At 38.8% G+C, this 12,591-nt stretch overlaps 2 protein-coding genes across 4 annotated transcripts; both read left to right on the plus strand.

Moving 5' to 3' along the window:
- The first annotated feature begins 3,143 nt into the window (after positions 1-3,143).
- Positions 3,144-7,845, plus strand: tcof1 (treacle ribosome biogenesis factor 1). 2 transcript variants are annotated; one of them, XM_077532626.1, is made up of 7 exons: positions 3,144-3,415; positions 4,121-4,185; positions 4,267-4,322; positions 4,812-4,858; positions 4,940-5,108; positions 5,278-6,306; positions 6,415-7,845. In XM_077532626.1, exons 1-7 carry the CDS (start codon positions 3,308-3,310, stop codon positions 6,465-6,467), a joined length of 1,527 nt encoding a protein of 508 aa, XP_077388752.1. In that variant the 5' UTR covers positions 3,144-3,307; the 3' UTR covers positions 6,468-7,845. The 2 variants fall into 2 exon arrangements, with proteins under 2 accessions (XP_077388752.1, XP_077388754.1); XM_077532628.1 differs by having other exon boundaries at positions 5,329-6,306.
- A 139-nt stretch (positions 7,846-7,984) lies between these two features.
- Positions 7,985-12,160, plus strand: tmco6 (transmembrane and coiled-coil domains 6). 2 transcript variants are annotated; one of them, XM_077532625.1, is made up of 14 exons: positions 7,985-8,043; positions 8,282-8,431; positions 8,769-8,875; positions 8,952-9,064; positions 9,157-9,340; positions 9,419-9,523; positions 10,062-10,153; positions 10,232-10,348; positions 10,439-10,553; positions 10,839-11,019; positions 11,131-11,225; positions 11,303-11,470; positions 11,543-11,677; positions 11,759-12,160. In XM_077532625.1, exons 2-14 carry the CDS (start codon positions 8,341-8,343, stop codon positions 11,780-11,782), a joined length of 1,527 nt encoding a protein of 508 aa, XP_077388751.1. In that variant the 5' UTR covers positions 7,985-8,043; positions 8,282-8,340; the 3' UTR covers positions 11,783-12,160. The 2 variants fall into 2 exon arrangements, with proteins under 2 accessions (XP_077388751.1, XP_077388750.1); XM_077532624.1 differs by lacking the exon at positions 7,985-8,043 and having other exon boundaries at positions 8,050-8,431.
- Positions 12,161-12,591: the final 431 nt, after the last annotated feature.

The raw sequence follows: 12,591 nt of genomic DNA on the forward strand, positions 1-12,591 counted from the left end.
AAATTATTAACAATATTTACCTGACAAAAGAATTTTTGAAGGCAAAATTTTGAGATGGTTGTGGGAAATTTTGTTTTTTGTGAAAGTGTAAATGATGATTTGGATAATCTTATCTTTTTATGTGAGTATTTTAAAAATTTTGGCTTGACTTTCAACATTGGATTTGTTCTAAGGGGACACGGATATTACATATATGTTTTTTTTTTAATAATAATTTTGACTTTTACATAAACAATATTTTACTAGGTAAAATACACATATATACAAAGGTTGTTTCTTTAGAACAAAACCTTATAATGCTCATTGGAAAAAAGAATTTAAATCTTATAATAATTCACTGTTACTTATTAACACCAAGAATGCAGGGAGACTGGCATCATTTATTGAAAACTGGTATTTGAGATTTTTTTTTTTCATTGCCCTTTTTGTCTTTTATTTGAAATGGAAATGCCCTAACTTCTATTCTATTGTTTGTTTATTTGATTGTACTCTTTATGTGCATTTTGAAAATGATTGAAATGATTGAAATAGGATTATCTCTATTTTTGTTTGTATTTGAATTAAAGAAGGGGGGAAGTTGTTTATATTAAACACAAATATTAATTTACATAAATAACTTAACTATATTGCAAACACCAGAATGAATAATAATGAAATCAAACTGTGCGACAATTGTGGATACACTGACACAAGGCAACTATTTTGTCACCAGTTTTTCTGTGCATCGCCACCACAGCTTGTGCCATTTTCGAGCCCGTTCCAAACAAGTTTATACTGGTTTCTGTGACACATTGATGAGCCCAGAGGCAAGCAGACACGGGGTTGCAACTGCGATGTGTCGGTCACCAGCAGATGTTTGGCTTTGGTTTTGAAGGAAGAGGCACTGTTACTGAATATGGCTGCTCCCCTTCACCACGAACACTGCCTCCTTTCTAATCAGCACAGCGCTGCCAGTAAACCTGCACATATTACCCCACCTCTCACCCCGGTTTTCTAATCTGAGGACTGGATGGACGTTTTCGCTTTTCCTGTGCTCCAGGCCAAAATGTTTAGCCCAATTTGTCATCCTTCAATTCCATATAAAGATGTATTTGTTTTGAGAGTGCACGTTCAATATTTGTTTATTCCTTCTCAACAATGTAGATCAGAGGTAATTTTAGCACCATTCATTTCTCTATTTGATCAAGATGAAGCGCAATGTTGAAACCAATAAAAATGTTTCATTTGTCATGACATTCGTCTAATTATCTGATCTGGAGTGCTCAAGGCAGATTAATAACGTACATATGACTGATGCAACAGTTTTACTGGATCTCTGTGGGAAATAAATAGGCAATTTTTTAGGATTGTTTTTTTTAGGTTCTAGTCTACAGTTTATCGAACTCATCACTTACTGTATGCTTTCCATTTACCTTAATAAAATAAGTATAATTTTATGTCCTTTGTTCAAGTTTAACAGAATCAAAAGTAAAGGCCCTTTTATTTTTTTTTTTATTTTTTTATTTATTTATTTATTTAAGCAATTTGTACATGAATCGTAACTTTGCCGGGGTCTTAACAGGAAAGACCTCATGGTAGATGCCAAGAGTACTGTATGTTTGACTTGGCTGAGTGTTGCTGCAGCTGGACGGGAACACCAAAACTTCCTCCACAAACCTCGCCTTAGATTCACCTTGGAGGGCATCTCAAACAACAGCATGTTTTTTTGTTGTTGCTCTTAATATACTAATAATTTAGCATTATATTTGTTGTTTGCAGCTGTGTGAAACTGCACAGCTTATATTTTGGTTACTTTATAGGTGCGGCAAAACATTAAAATGCCTCACAGTAATGTGCTACATTATAAATCCCTGGAAATCACACATCTCAAAACATAGGGATTACTTGTGAATGTGACATGTTCATAATTCAGAGTAGATACTTTATGTTGCCGAAAAAAAAGAACAGAGTGCCATTTACAAGGGTGACCACTCACATTTCCTGCATGTTGTTGAAGGGTAATATAATAGTACGATTTTTTTTTTTTTTTATGTGCTCCAGGAAATTTTTCACAGACCCCTAAGGTTCTCCAAAAATGTGCCTTCACTTAATGTTTATCGCAGAGAAAAAGACATTGCATTTAAAAATTTGCCTGTTGTTTTTCTTCCCTAAAATATTGGTGGTCAGTTCTCTCTGATTGACATCACAAAGCTCATGACATCACATAGCATAAAACCAGTTGAAACATCATATAGCGTTTTTCTAGTTGAAACCAGATGCTGGTTACATCAGTTCAAAACAGACACTTGTTACATCAGTACATAACAGACACTTGACCTCACGGTCATGAACCCTACTTAACAGGTCATGAACTCAAACTTAACCCTGCCGTGACCCCAGACATGACAAGTATTGCCTAAAATTAAGCAGACAGTTGAAGAAAAAAATACACCAAAACCCCTTTGGAAAGACATTGTGGTTTTATTTTAAATGTCCCCTTACAACTGGTGTGTGAGAACCTGTTTGACTTTTTTTTTCCCCCACCAATTACTCTCAGTATCAGTTTCAATTGTTATTTTTGTTTTTACTTTTGACCATGGAGAGTGGAAAGAACCTTTATGCACCCACACTAACCTCAGGTTCTCCAGCCTTCTTTCACACGATACTCAGATTTTAGTGAACTTGAGTTTAGATGAAAATGAATCCAGCCAATCCTGTCTATTTGCTGTTTATTAACAGATGTTTCTGCAATTTGTTTATCCAACTATCACTGCATACGGTGAATAGCGAATCTTGCCCGACTGCTTCTTACCAGGGACTGAATGAAAATTACCTTTTCACTGCTATTTCTGGTCTGTGCAACACATTTGTTGAGCAATGAAATGAAAATTAAATGAAATACATGCAAACCCTCTCTAAATAAGAACAAAGTGCAGTAAAATGGATTCTGAAATGTCAGAAATGTGTTAAAGAAAATGTTGAACACGTGAAAGGGTCACGTTGGAAAGAGAGAGGCTGAAATGCGAGCAGCTAAATTGGTAGTAGAGTTGGGGACACGAATGGTTTGACTCCTGTACAGTAGGTGGCGGTATGCAGCTGAAAGATGCTTGCGTTGCCTCCAATAATCGAAAGAACAAGAAGAAGTAAACACAGTACGGTGTATCCCGTGATGCACCGCGCGAAACTGGAACTGCATTCTCGGTTTAAAGATTGTGAATACACGTGTGATAGTTAGCAGCGACTTCTTGTAGTTGTTGTCCAGGTTAAATCATTATGCCAGAAAGGCACGTTTACGTGCGTTTTTACCGTTGTCCGCTGTGAAGAAAACATGGCTGTGAACGCATCCCAACACGATCTGATCGTGCTCATTTTTCGCTATTTAAAGGAGAATGGCTTCCACTCGGCTGCGGAGGAGCTCCTGAGACACAGCCCACAGGTACACAGCGAAATAAAAGGGACATGCAACGGAAAGTTGCCTATCTGCAATTGTGTGAAAATGCGCGTGGATTATAAACTACCAACAGTTTTTACTCTTCACAGTGATAAGAAGTAACTAACGAAGTACAGTGCATCATTATACATGTATTCTTCGTTGCTAAATTCTCCAGATGTCTGTACTTGACCTGAGTATTTTTTCTCAGTATTTCTAACCATAATCCCCATAGCAGATCATCAAGCAATATGACACACTTTTGCGTCTTTTCAAATGCAACAATCGCGTCTTCTACTTCTTTAAATGGGGACAACTCTCGTTTACAACTCCCGACTGGCTGCAATAAATTATACAGTAGTTAAAAAAAAAAAAAATTACAGAGCGGAATTCGAATCGACCCAGTACGTTTGGTGCTACAGCTCTAAGTACTATTCCACGAACTGGTGCACATTTACAGTCGCAGAATGTGTACTTACATACAGTTCTCGCACGACAAAATCGCCACTTCGTAAAAACGATGACCAATAATTCACTGTCTAGTCCAATCCAATCAGTACTTCTCAATAACCTCTACACATGAGTAAATACTCCTTCTGCAAATAAAATAAAATAAAAAAACATGTTACCTCAATTTATATTCTGTCATCTGTGGAGATTGAAAAAGCCCCCTTGTACTTGAGCCAAAAACTAACTGTGACTCATTTACAGGAATTTGTGGTTGGTGCAACAGGTATAGCTGCATCATTAGTGGAAATCTACAGTTTCTGGTTAAAGTGAGTATATTGTGGAATTCGGGCACATTCATTATTCTGTTTACAAACGCTTTGAATATGAATTGTGTCAATTCCTTTCAGGCACTCAGAGAACAATTACTCCAGATCTAATGGAGGAGGATCAACTCAAATTAAAGGTATGATTTAGCAACGTTTACACTAGGTGCCCCTGCAAATCAAACCACGGTATTCTGATTAATATAGTGTTCGTTTAATAGGAAGTGCGTTGATTAATCCACTCGCTTTCAACCATTTCAGGGGCCTTTGACGTCAGGTGTAAGTCGACAGCAGGAGGGGCAATGATGGATAAAATGTCAGCCCCCTGAGATAGATGAAAACGGGTGGATTGATCATGTTTAATTCTTGTTCTGCACAATAAATACCGCATTTATTTCGGGGCTCGTAGAACATTGCAAAGAAATTTTTTGACTCGAGTTCCACTTTAAAGGGGCCAGGGACGTAACAGTGTTCGAACTGCGAGCATAACTTTTACTCAATTACAACATTTTCTAGCCTAACAACTTGAGAACAGATGTACAGGACAGTCTACGTAATGATAAAGATGCTAATTATTTTGTATATTTTTGTATTAATAAATTCTTGTTCTTTGGGTCCTGACCATCCAGCCGCTTCCAAGAAGGACAAATCTGCAAAGAAACCACAAAAACAGAAGGTGAGTTTTCACTTAACGCTTGAAAAATACTAACTGCTTACTAAAGTACTACAAAAGAGTGATTGGGATTTGTATTTTTAGTCGGTTATACCAAAAGAGGAGAAAAAAAATGTGACATCATCAGAAACTGTCACACCAGCAAAGGCGTTGAAGAAGCAAGAAAAAGCTGTGACTGCCGGTGATGATGATTCTGATTCGGACAGCAGTTTGGACTTTAACAAATGGACGGAAATTGTCTTGCAAATGACAGGTAGGTGTGTATGGGTGTGCTTAAAAACTTTATGTATAAGAGACTACATTTTTGGGTGTGTGATGTGACCCAATTCATTCTGTAATGCTTCTGCCAATCAAATACACTGAAAAATCTCAAGAAAGGGTTGCGTGTGTGTGTTTCTAAGATATAGTTTCCTTGTTCATAGATGTCGACGTGGCCAAGATGGATACCATTAATGCTTTACACTCTTCTCCAGCCAAACCTGTACGAAAGAGAGTCAGGAAAAGTCGGGCAAAGCCTAAAACTGACATGCCTATCAAAGAGTCCGCTGAAAAGTGTGAAGTCTCCGAGAAAGCAGTGACGGAGGAACAAGCAAAGCCTAGTCCCCCCGAAAAGTCCACCTTGAATGGCACAAATCTGACATCAGATGAAGGGACAACTACATCGTCATCCAAAGAGGCAAAAAAGAAGGTAAAGAAAAAAGCTAAAACTGCTGTTGGGGAAAATGCTGAGACTCCGGTAGTCCAACATAAAAATAAGGGAAAAAAGGACTGTTCTGAAAGCGAAATGGGAGAGAGCACAAAAGAAAACAGCAGCAAGGAACCTGTGGGCGATATAACAAACTGCAGTACTGAATCTCTAGGTGAATGTTTAGCAGTGAACACAGTTGTGAATGCTGAAGAAGTCAAAAGAAAAGAAAAGAAGGCCAAGAAAAAGGAGAAAGCTGCTGATAGTCAAGTATCTGAGACCCTTAAAGACAAGAAATCCAAGAAAAAGAAGAAGCAAGACGCTGATCAAGAGAGAATCTCTCAGCCAGTAGCTGAGGAAGAGGAAGCCCGGAAGCGGAGGACAGTTGACTGTGTACAGGTTGGCGAGCAAGTGTCTCAACAGGAAACTCCAAACCAGGTGGACGACAACGAAGAAGCTAGCAGGAACGTGGAGACGCATCGTTGCATGGACACTCCCAAAGTAGATGTGAGAGAAAAGAAAGCAAGGGCAAAAAAGAGAGAGAGTCATCCTGCAGAAGGAACTCCTCAGCGGGTCAATGACGAAACAAAAAGGAAGAGGAAAAAAGACAATGCTAATCCTGATGAGGAGCAAATTGTTAATGTAGAAGAGACAGCCGAGCCAAATACAGAAGTTAAAAAGAAAGGCAAAAGAAAACTGGGCTCAGTTGGCGCTGTACCTCTATTCACCCTGGAGACACAAAGTCCTCCATCAAAGAAAAAGAAAAGTAAGTCACACTAAATACAGAATCTTCCAGTTGCTAAGTGCAGTGTGAATTAGCATTTAAAGTACTGCAAGTTGAGTATTTAATGTTTTTGTCACTTTTTTTCTGCAGAAAAAAGTAAAGTGGATAAAGATGAATTCTCAGCAACGCCGACCACCGCATGAACAGCCATGTGACAAGCACAAGGTTTCATAATACCGTCCCATCCATCCAGACTTCTGGAGTCAAATCAAGTCAGAGTCAAGTCATTAGACTGAAAGTATTTTGTTGCCTTTTTTTTTTCTTTTCATTTTCAGCAGAAGAAAATTCTATCTACTTTGGTCCCTTTCTGACGAACTGAAGGACAAATCTTGTTGTAGACAAAATCATTATTTGTATCCCCTTTCTTATTATTTTGATATGATCAGCTACTAAGTATGCTATAGTACCTATTTTTGTTTGTGATAGATTCCTAAAAGAGTGCCCAAGTTGCTCTCCAAATTCAAGCCAAGGCTCAGATGACGGGATTTTTCATTTAGGCACAGATTGTTCTTTAAAAAGTTAAATCATAATGCTAATATGATATAGTACTAGACAGTAATTAACTTGTTTGCTCCCAAAAACGTATAAATACGTTCTATTTTAAATATTACCATGGTCCCAAAAAACATACGTTTTTTGTTTTCTTATGCTAGACAGAAGGCTTTGATGCAGCCTCTGAACTGAAGAGAACGCTTGAAGCAATAGTAGTTATTACAAAAACCAGCAGGTGGCAGCAGAGTATAAGAGATCAACAAGGATCATGTTACGAAGAGCTCTTTTCCCCAGTTTTAAACAGATTTGTGAATAAGCGAAGTGCGCATCTCGAATTCAAGGTGCATTATGGGTAGCGGCGTGGTGCATTGTGGGTAGGCGAAACTACCAAACGGTCATTGAAAATGAATTGGATCCGATGGAATCGGCTCTGATAGAAACATTTCAACGGCTGGAAAGTTGCTGTTTTTTATTAACATGCATAGCATGTGGTTTACTGATATCGGGGAAGTTGACTTGCGAGCTTTAAAGTGTACAGTTCGGCAAAGATTGTCACCACTCTAATCTCCGCCATTCAAATTGATAGGGTAGTTGTTAGCCTCGTTTTTTCCCTCGCGCATGCACAAACTTAATGCGCACTTCGCTTATAATAATGAAACTTAGCTATATTGTAATGCTAATTGCTACAAAACAGAAACAGATAAAAAAAATATACTTTTTTTCCTGATAAAAGAGGAGACTCTAATCTTTCTTTTGTTAGGTTCTATGTTTTAATAGCAATAGAACACAATATTCTGTGGGCCAAAATTCAGTAAAAGATCCAGGTGCAAAGGGGGTTGCTTCAGTGAATATGGCTGGGAGTGAATGAGTTATGATTGCATCATGAAATTACCGATGGACAAATATTTTTACATTACCAAACTGTTTTTCTTTACGCAAGCACATCAACACTGCATACTTTACTGTCGTTTTGTTCCACATGTTGTATAATATAGTTTTATAACAAATTAAACTTCTTTTTTTTTTTTTACCCGCTGATTGAAAATTGTGTTTTCGGACTGCCTGTGTTCAAAATCGATCATGTGTCACAAAAATTCCAGGACTGGTGTTAGAAAATCATTTCTTTATGATGTTTTATGTGCCCTTGCTCGTCATTTGCTGTCTTCTGAAGATGACATCACAGTAGGCTTAGCTTGTGTACTTCACATGAGCAAACCCAGAAAACAGGTGAGCCGTGACAGTCGTTACCTCTGCCCTCCAGCAGCCATTGTGGTGTTATTTTTGTTATTTTAGCGGTTTAAACGTAATTTTGGCAATGTATTCCACAACACATCTTGGAAAGTTCATGATCTCCTGTTCCACACTAGGTGGCGGTAATGTAATAAATAGCTAGCTGCCAAGCGCCGGTTTGTCCAAGTTCCAACAGAAGAAGAATTCATGCTGCTTTCATTTGTTTTGGTCTCAGGACGTCAATGCCAACCTGCATTATCGATTGAATTTTTACGCTATTTCAAAATCAAGATAATGTGGAGGTTAAATAGAGTTCCCCATAAAGTTGGTCGAGCAGGCTACAACCTGGAGGAGTTTCGGGTAAAGAGACGAGAGCAGGAAAAAGGTAAGAACTTGCTTTTTTTTTGTTTTTTTTTTGTTTTGGTGTTTCTAATTTGCGGCATTTAATGAATCATTGATGTAAACTCAGGCATTTTAATCACACGCGTTCATCTTGTTTCAGTCTGATCAAAATGGGTTATGCTGTTTTTTGTTGTTTGCAACTGTGTCTAGATATGGTCAACTTATACCTTATGTCTCATCAAAATCCGTGCATTCCCTGGCAACACCATTTACTAAGAACATTAATGCTTTTGACTAACTCCATCAGATTGGTGTTGCGTATGTTTGTCATTGGTGCTGCTATCAGCTGGGTGAGATGTGATTTTTGGTGCTGTACGTAGCCCTTCGTCAGGCCCGCAGAGACAGGCAACTTGTGAGCAAGAGACTCCTGGTGAATGAAGATGAGGAACAGCAAGAAGTCACCATGGACACTTGCTCAGATGAAAAGGTGAGCGACAGCTACTGCATATATTCAGATTAATTACATTAAAATGAAAAATTAGAAAACAATCTTCTGTGTGCAGGATGTTGCCAGTTTATTTCACAAACTTCAACACAGTGGTCCAGAGAGGGAAGCCCACCTTAAAAGCTTGAGTAAATCTCTCCGTGACCCGTCAGCTCAGCTTGTCTTCATCAAGTATGCCCCCTCTGTATTTTATTTTTCTGTATGTGACATTCAATAGAAAAATGGATCTTCATCGTGCAGTACTCTATGTGCATTCTGTCTAGGCAAGAGAACAGCATCCACATGCTGGTTGGCTTCCTCACTGGCCCCAACACTCAGTTCCGCCTGCAGTCTGTCCGCTGTCTGCACGAGTTGTCTCACTCTCCCCACCCCAGCGTGGCCACAACCTGTCTGCCTGCCACGCCCTACCTCCTCACCTATTTGTCTGGACAAAGCACCAGGTTCACTGTCAGTAACCTTTCTCCCCGCGCCCAATTTCATAAGACAGAACCATTCATCTTTTTGTGCGTGTGTGTATTCACACAGGTGCTTTGTCTCTACACGCTTGGGAATTTGTGTCCTGACAGTGATGTTGTCAGAGGAAAACTTCTGGCTCAGGGAGTCATACCGGCACTTGCCAGCTGTATAGAGGTACAAGATTCAATAGGTCAGAAATACTGTAAATGAACACTATTAAAAAAAATAATAATAAAAGTGCCTTAAAAGGACATTAACATGCAACCCCACTAGTCTAAACACAACATTTCGGATTATTATTATTGTGTCTGTGGAATATGAATAAAGCAACAAAATCCAAACATTTTTATCCATGTCAGGAAGCGGCCATTTTGTCACTTGCCTCGACTGAAAATGACATCACAGTTGCTTGGTAATGACCAATTACGGCTCAGCTTCAATAAACAGGTGAATTGTGATTGGTTGCTACCTGTGCTATCATTTTAACTCGCCAACAAGTGGCAAAATGTCTGCCCCCTGATATGGATAAAAATAGGTGGATTTTGATGCTTAACTCATATTCCACAGAGACAGTATTAATCAGAATATCGTATTTAGATTAGTGTGGGCACATACAAAATATATTTTTTTTTTAATTAAAAAAAAAGTGGTTGACTTCCTCTTGGGGGGGGGGGGGGGGGGTGGAATAAATTTTTGTAATACATGTGTCCAGAACCAGAAACATAACATGGCAGTGGTGGAAGCTGTCTGTTTCACCCTTTCACAACTCCTCCAAGCCAAAGATGCAGCAGTGAAAATAATCCCGTAAGCACCTCACCTACCACGTACATCCTTAGTGATTACACAAGACGGTGATTGTGAAGGCTCTCTCACGTTTTGCAGGTTGGTTTTGGCCTCTAGTTTACCTTTACACCTTTTAGCAGTCCTGACAACAGACCAGAATTTTTCTGTGGGCCCAGCAATTGAGTGTGCATGGTGTCTGCACTACCTCACGTCCAGGTGAGTGCATGTATGCTAATCAACTCTTAATTGTTCACTTGTAGAAATATATTATTAATAAAGGCATGACTTTACTTATTTTCTGATAAGCGGCGAGGATAACCAAGCTCTGTTGGCTTCCGGGGCTCTTCTGCAATGCAGTTCATTGTTAGTGTCACTGGGTGGTGCTGTGGCTCAAGGAAACAAAGAAGAGGGACTTGAGCTGGTGAGTTCATTTTGCACGTCAGTGTTTCCCAACTATTACTGAGCCAGGCACATTTTCATTTAATACTATGTACACACAACACCAAATTCAAATGTCACAAAAAGTTTATCTACAGCTCAGTTAAATACATTGACATCAAATAGAAGCGTTTGTTGTGCCTTAGTATATGTCACTGGCAGGGATAGATAAGATACATTATTTATTGTATATATAAAAAAACATATTCATTATTGAACCAGTGAAGTGCAGGAATCACTTTTTTTTTCCCTGTGTTTCCCTCCTCAGCTTCTCTGTCCTCTGCTGAGGTGTGTAGGGAACCTCCTGTCTTCCTGCGCGCCAGATGTGGCGGACGCATGTTTGAGTGATGTTGGGCTTGTGGTCGCTCTTTGTGCTCTGCTTCAGGCTTACATCAAGACTCGACCCGCTTTGGCCAGAGAGATTTCCTGGGTTCTCAACAATCTCACAGGTGGTTCTTTATATTTTTTTAAATATTATTTAAACACAAAGTAAAACCATTCACGTGACAGCGTATTACTTGATGAATACCGGATGGGTTTTTAATTCCAATTTGTTTTAGCTCAATCCAATCTATTCTGTTCGGCCTTGATGACTTTTGACTTGGTCCCGAGTTTGATCCAGCTTCTCCCATTCTCTCAAGGCATCAACACTATGGTCTGTACAATTATTTTAACATAACTACTTATATTTTAATTATGTTGGGCTCAATCTCTCTGACATCTCATATTCAGATCCTGAGGGTTTTGGCAAATGTGGCCCACAACAAAAAGGACTTCTGCATCCAGTTGGCTGAGATCGGATTGCTGTCTTCTCTCTTCGCCACACTTAAGATGGCAGAGCGAGAGGTGGTGACCCTGAGTCTTGACATCCTTTTCATGCTCTTAACTAGTGGTTCTCAAGTAAGTCAAGCACTTGATTGTGATCCACTTGCATCAATTTGTCTTCATCTTCCACCTTCTATTCTTCCACAGGTGGTTGAGGACTTTGTGAGGCAAGGTGGCATTTCACTTCTTGAAACTTTACAATACTACAGCGAAGGAGATGTAAGGCGAAGAGCAGCGTACCTCCTGGAGAGCCGTCTTCTGTCTTCCTCGTCACAGTTCACTGTAAATACCCCCTAATGGTGTTCAGCAAATCTCTAATCACAAGGATTTTTTTTATCTAAGTAAAGTTGTGTTGTGTTGTAGGGAAGCTGCATCCCATCTTCCTGACAGCAAGTCATCCGTCCATCCATTTTCTTAACCGCTTTTCCTCACATGGGGGTAATTTAACATTAAGTTGGCTACAAATGTATCCAAGAACCATCGGCGAAGGGAAAAATACTCATCACATTTTTGTAAATGCCGACACATGATAGTTTTTAAATGTCTATGATTGGTTCTCTGTGTTGTTCATTTATGTAACTTTAAACAATGCACAGGTCAAAACATGGGGGGAAAAAATCATTGAAAGACGATATGTATTAGATATCATGTGTAACCTTTTTTTAATGATCGCAACTTTATCAATGGTGATGACACAAGCTTTGTTTTTTAAATAATAAACTGTTTTTGCTACCTATTGTGAAATAAACCAATTGCTGAGTGTAACCTCAATTAAATCATTTCAATTATTGACATTCTGCCGTTCATAAAACAACAATGTACTACTTTCTACACTGAAAAGTAAAAACGAGTTATAATGCAAGATAGCCACAATTGTCTGTAAATACTCGCTACCTTGGGAACGATGACAAGATCACAATAATGCCAATGCCATCAATTAAAATTGTGTTTTGAAGATATTTATTGCAAGTGTATATCTCAAGCAGTGGATTATAGTATTATACGAGTATACCAACTTTTTCATCTCATTTAAGTTAGGAAGATACCGTGTGACATGACATTGGCTGAGAAACAAAACCCAGTAAGGGTTGGGCAATTAATTCTTATAATTAAGGGAAGAGAAAATGAAAATTCATCTATCTCAGATGGTATTGTTTTTTCTTTTTCTTTTGGGTCAGACCTGATACCGATGCTAA

Source organism: Festucalex cinctus, chromosome 9 (assembly GCF_051991245.1).
Source record: "Festucalex cinctus isolate MCC-2025b chromosome 9, RoL_Fcin_1.0, whole genome shotgun sequence".
Lineage (NCBI taxonomy): Eukaryota > Metazoa > Chordata > Actinopteri > Syngnathiformes > Syngnathidae > Festucalex > Festucalex cinctus.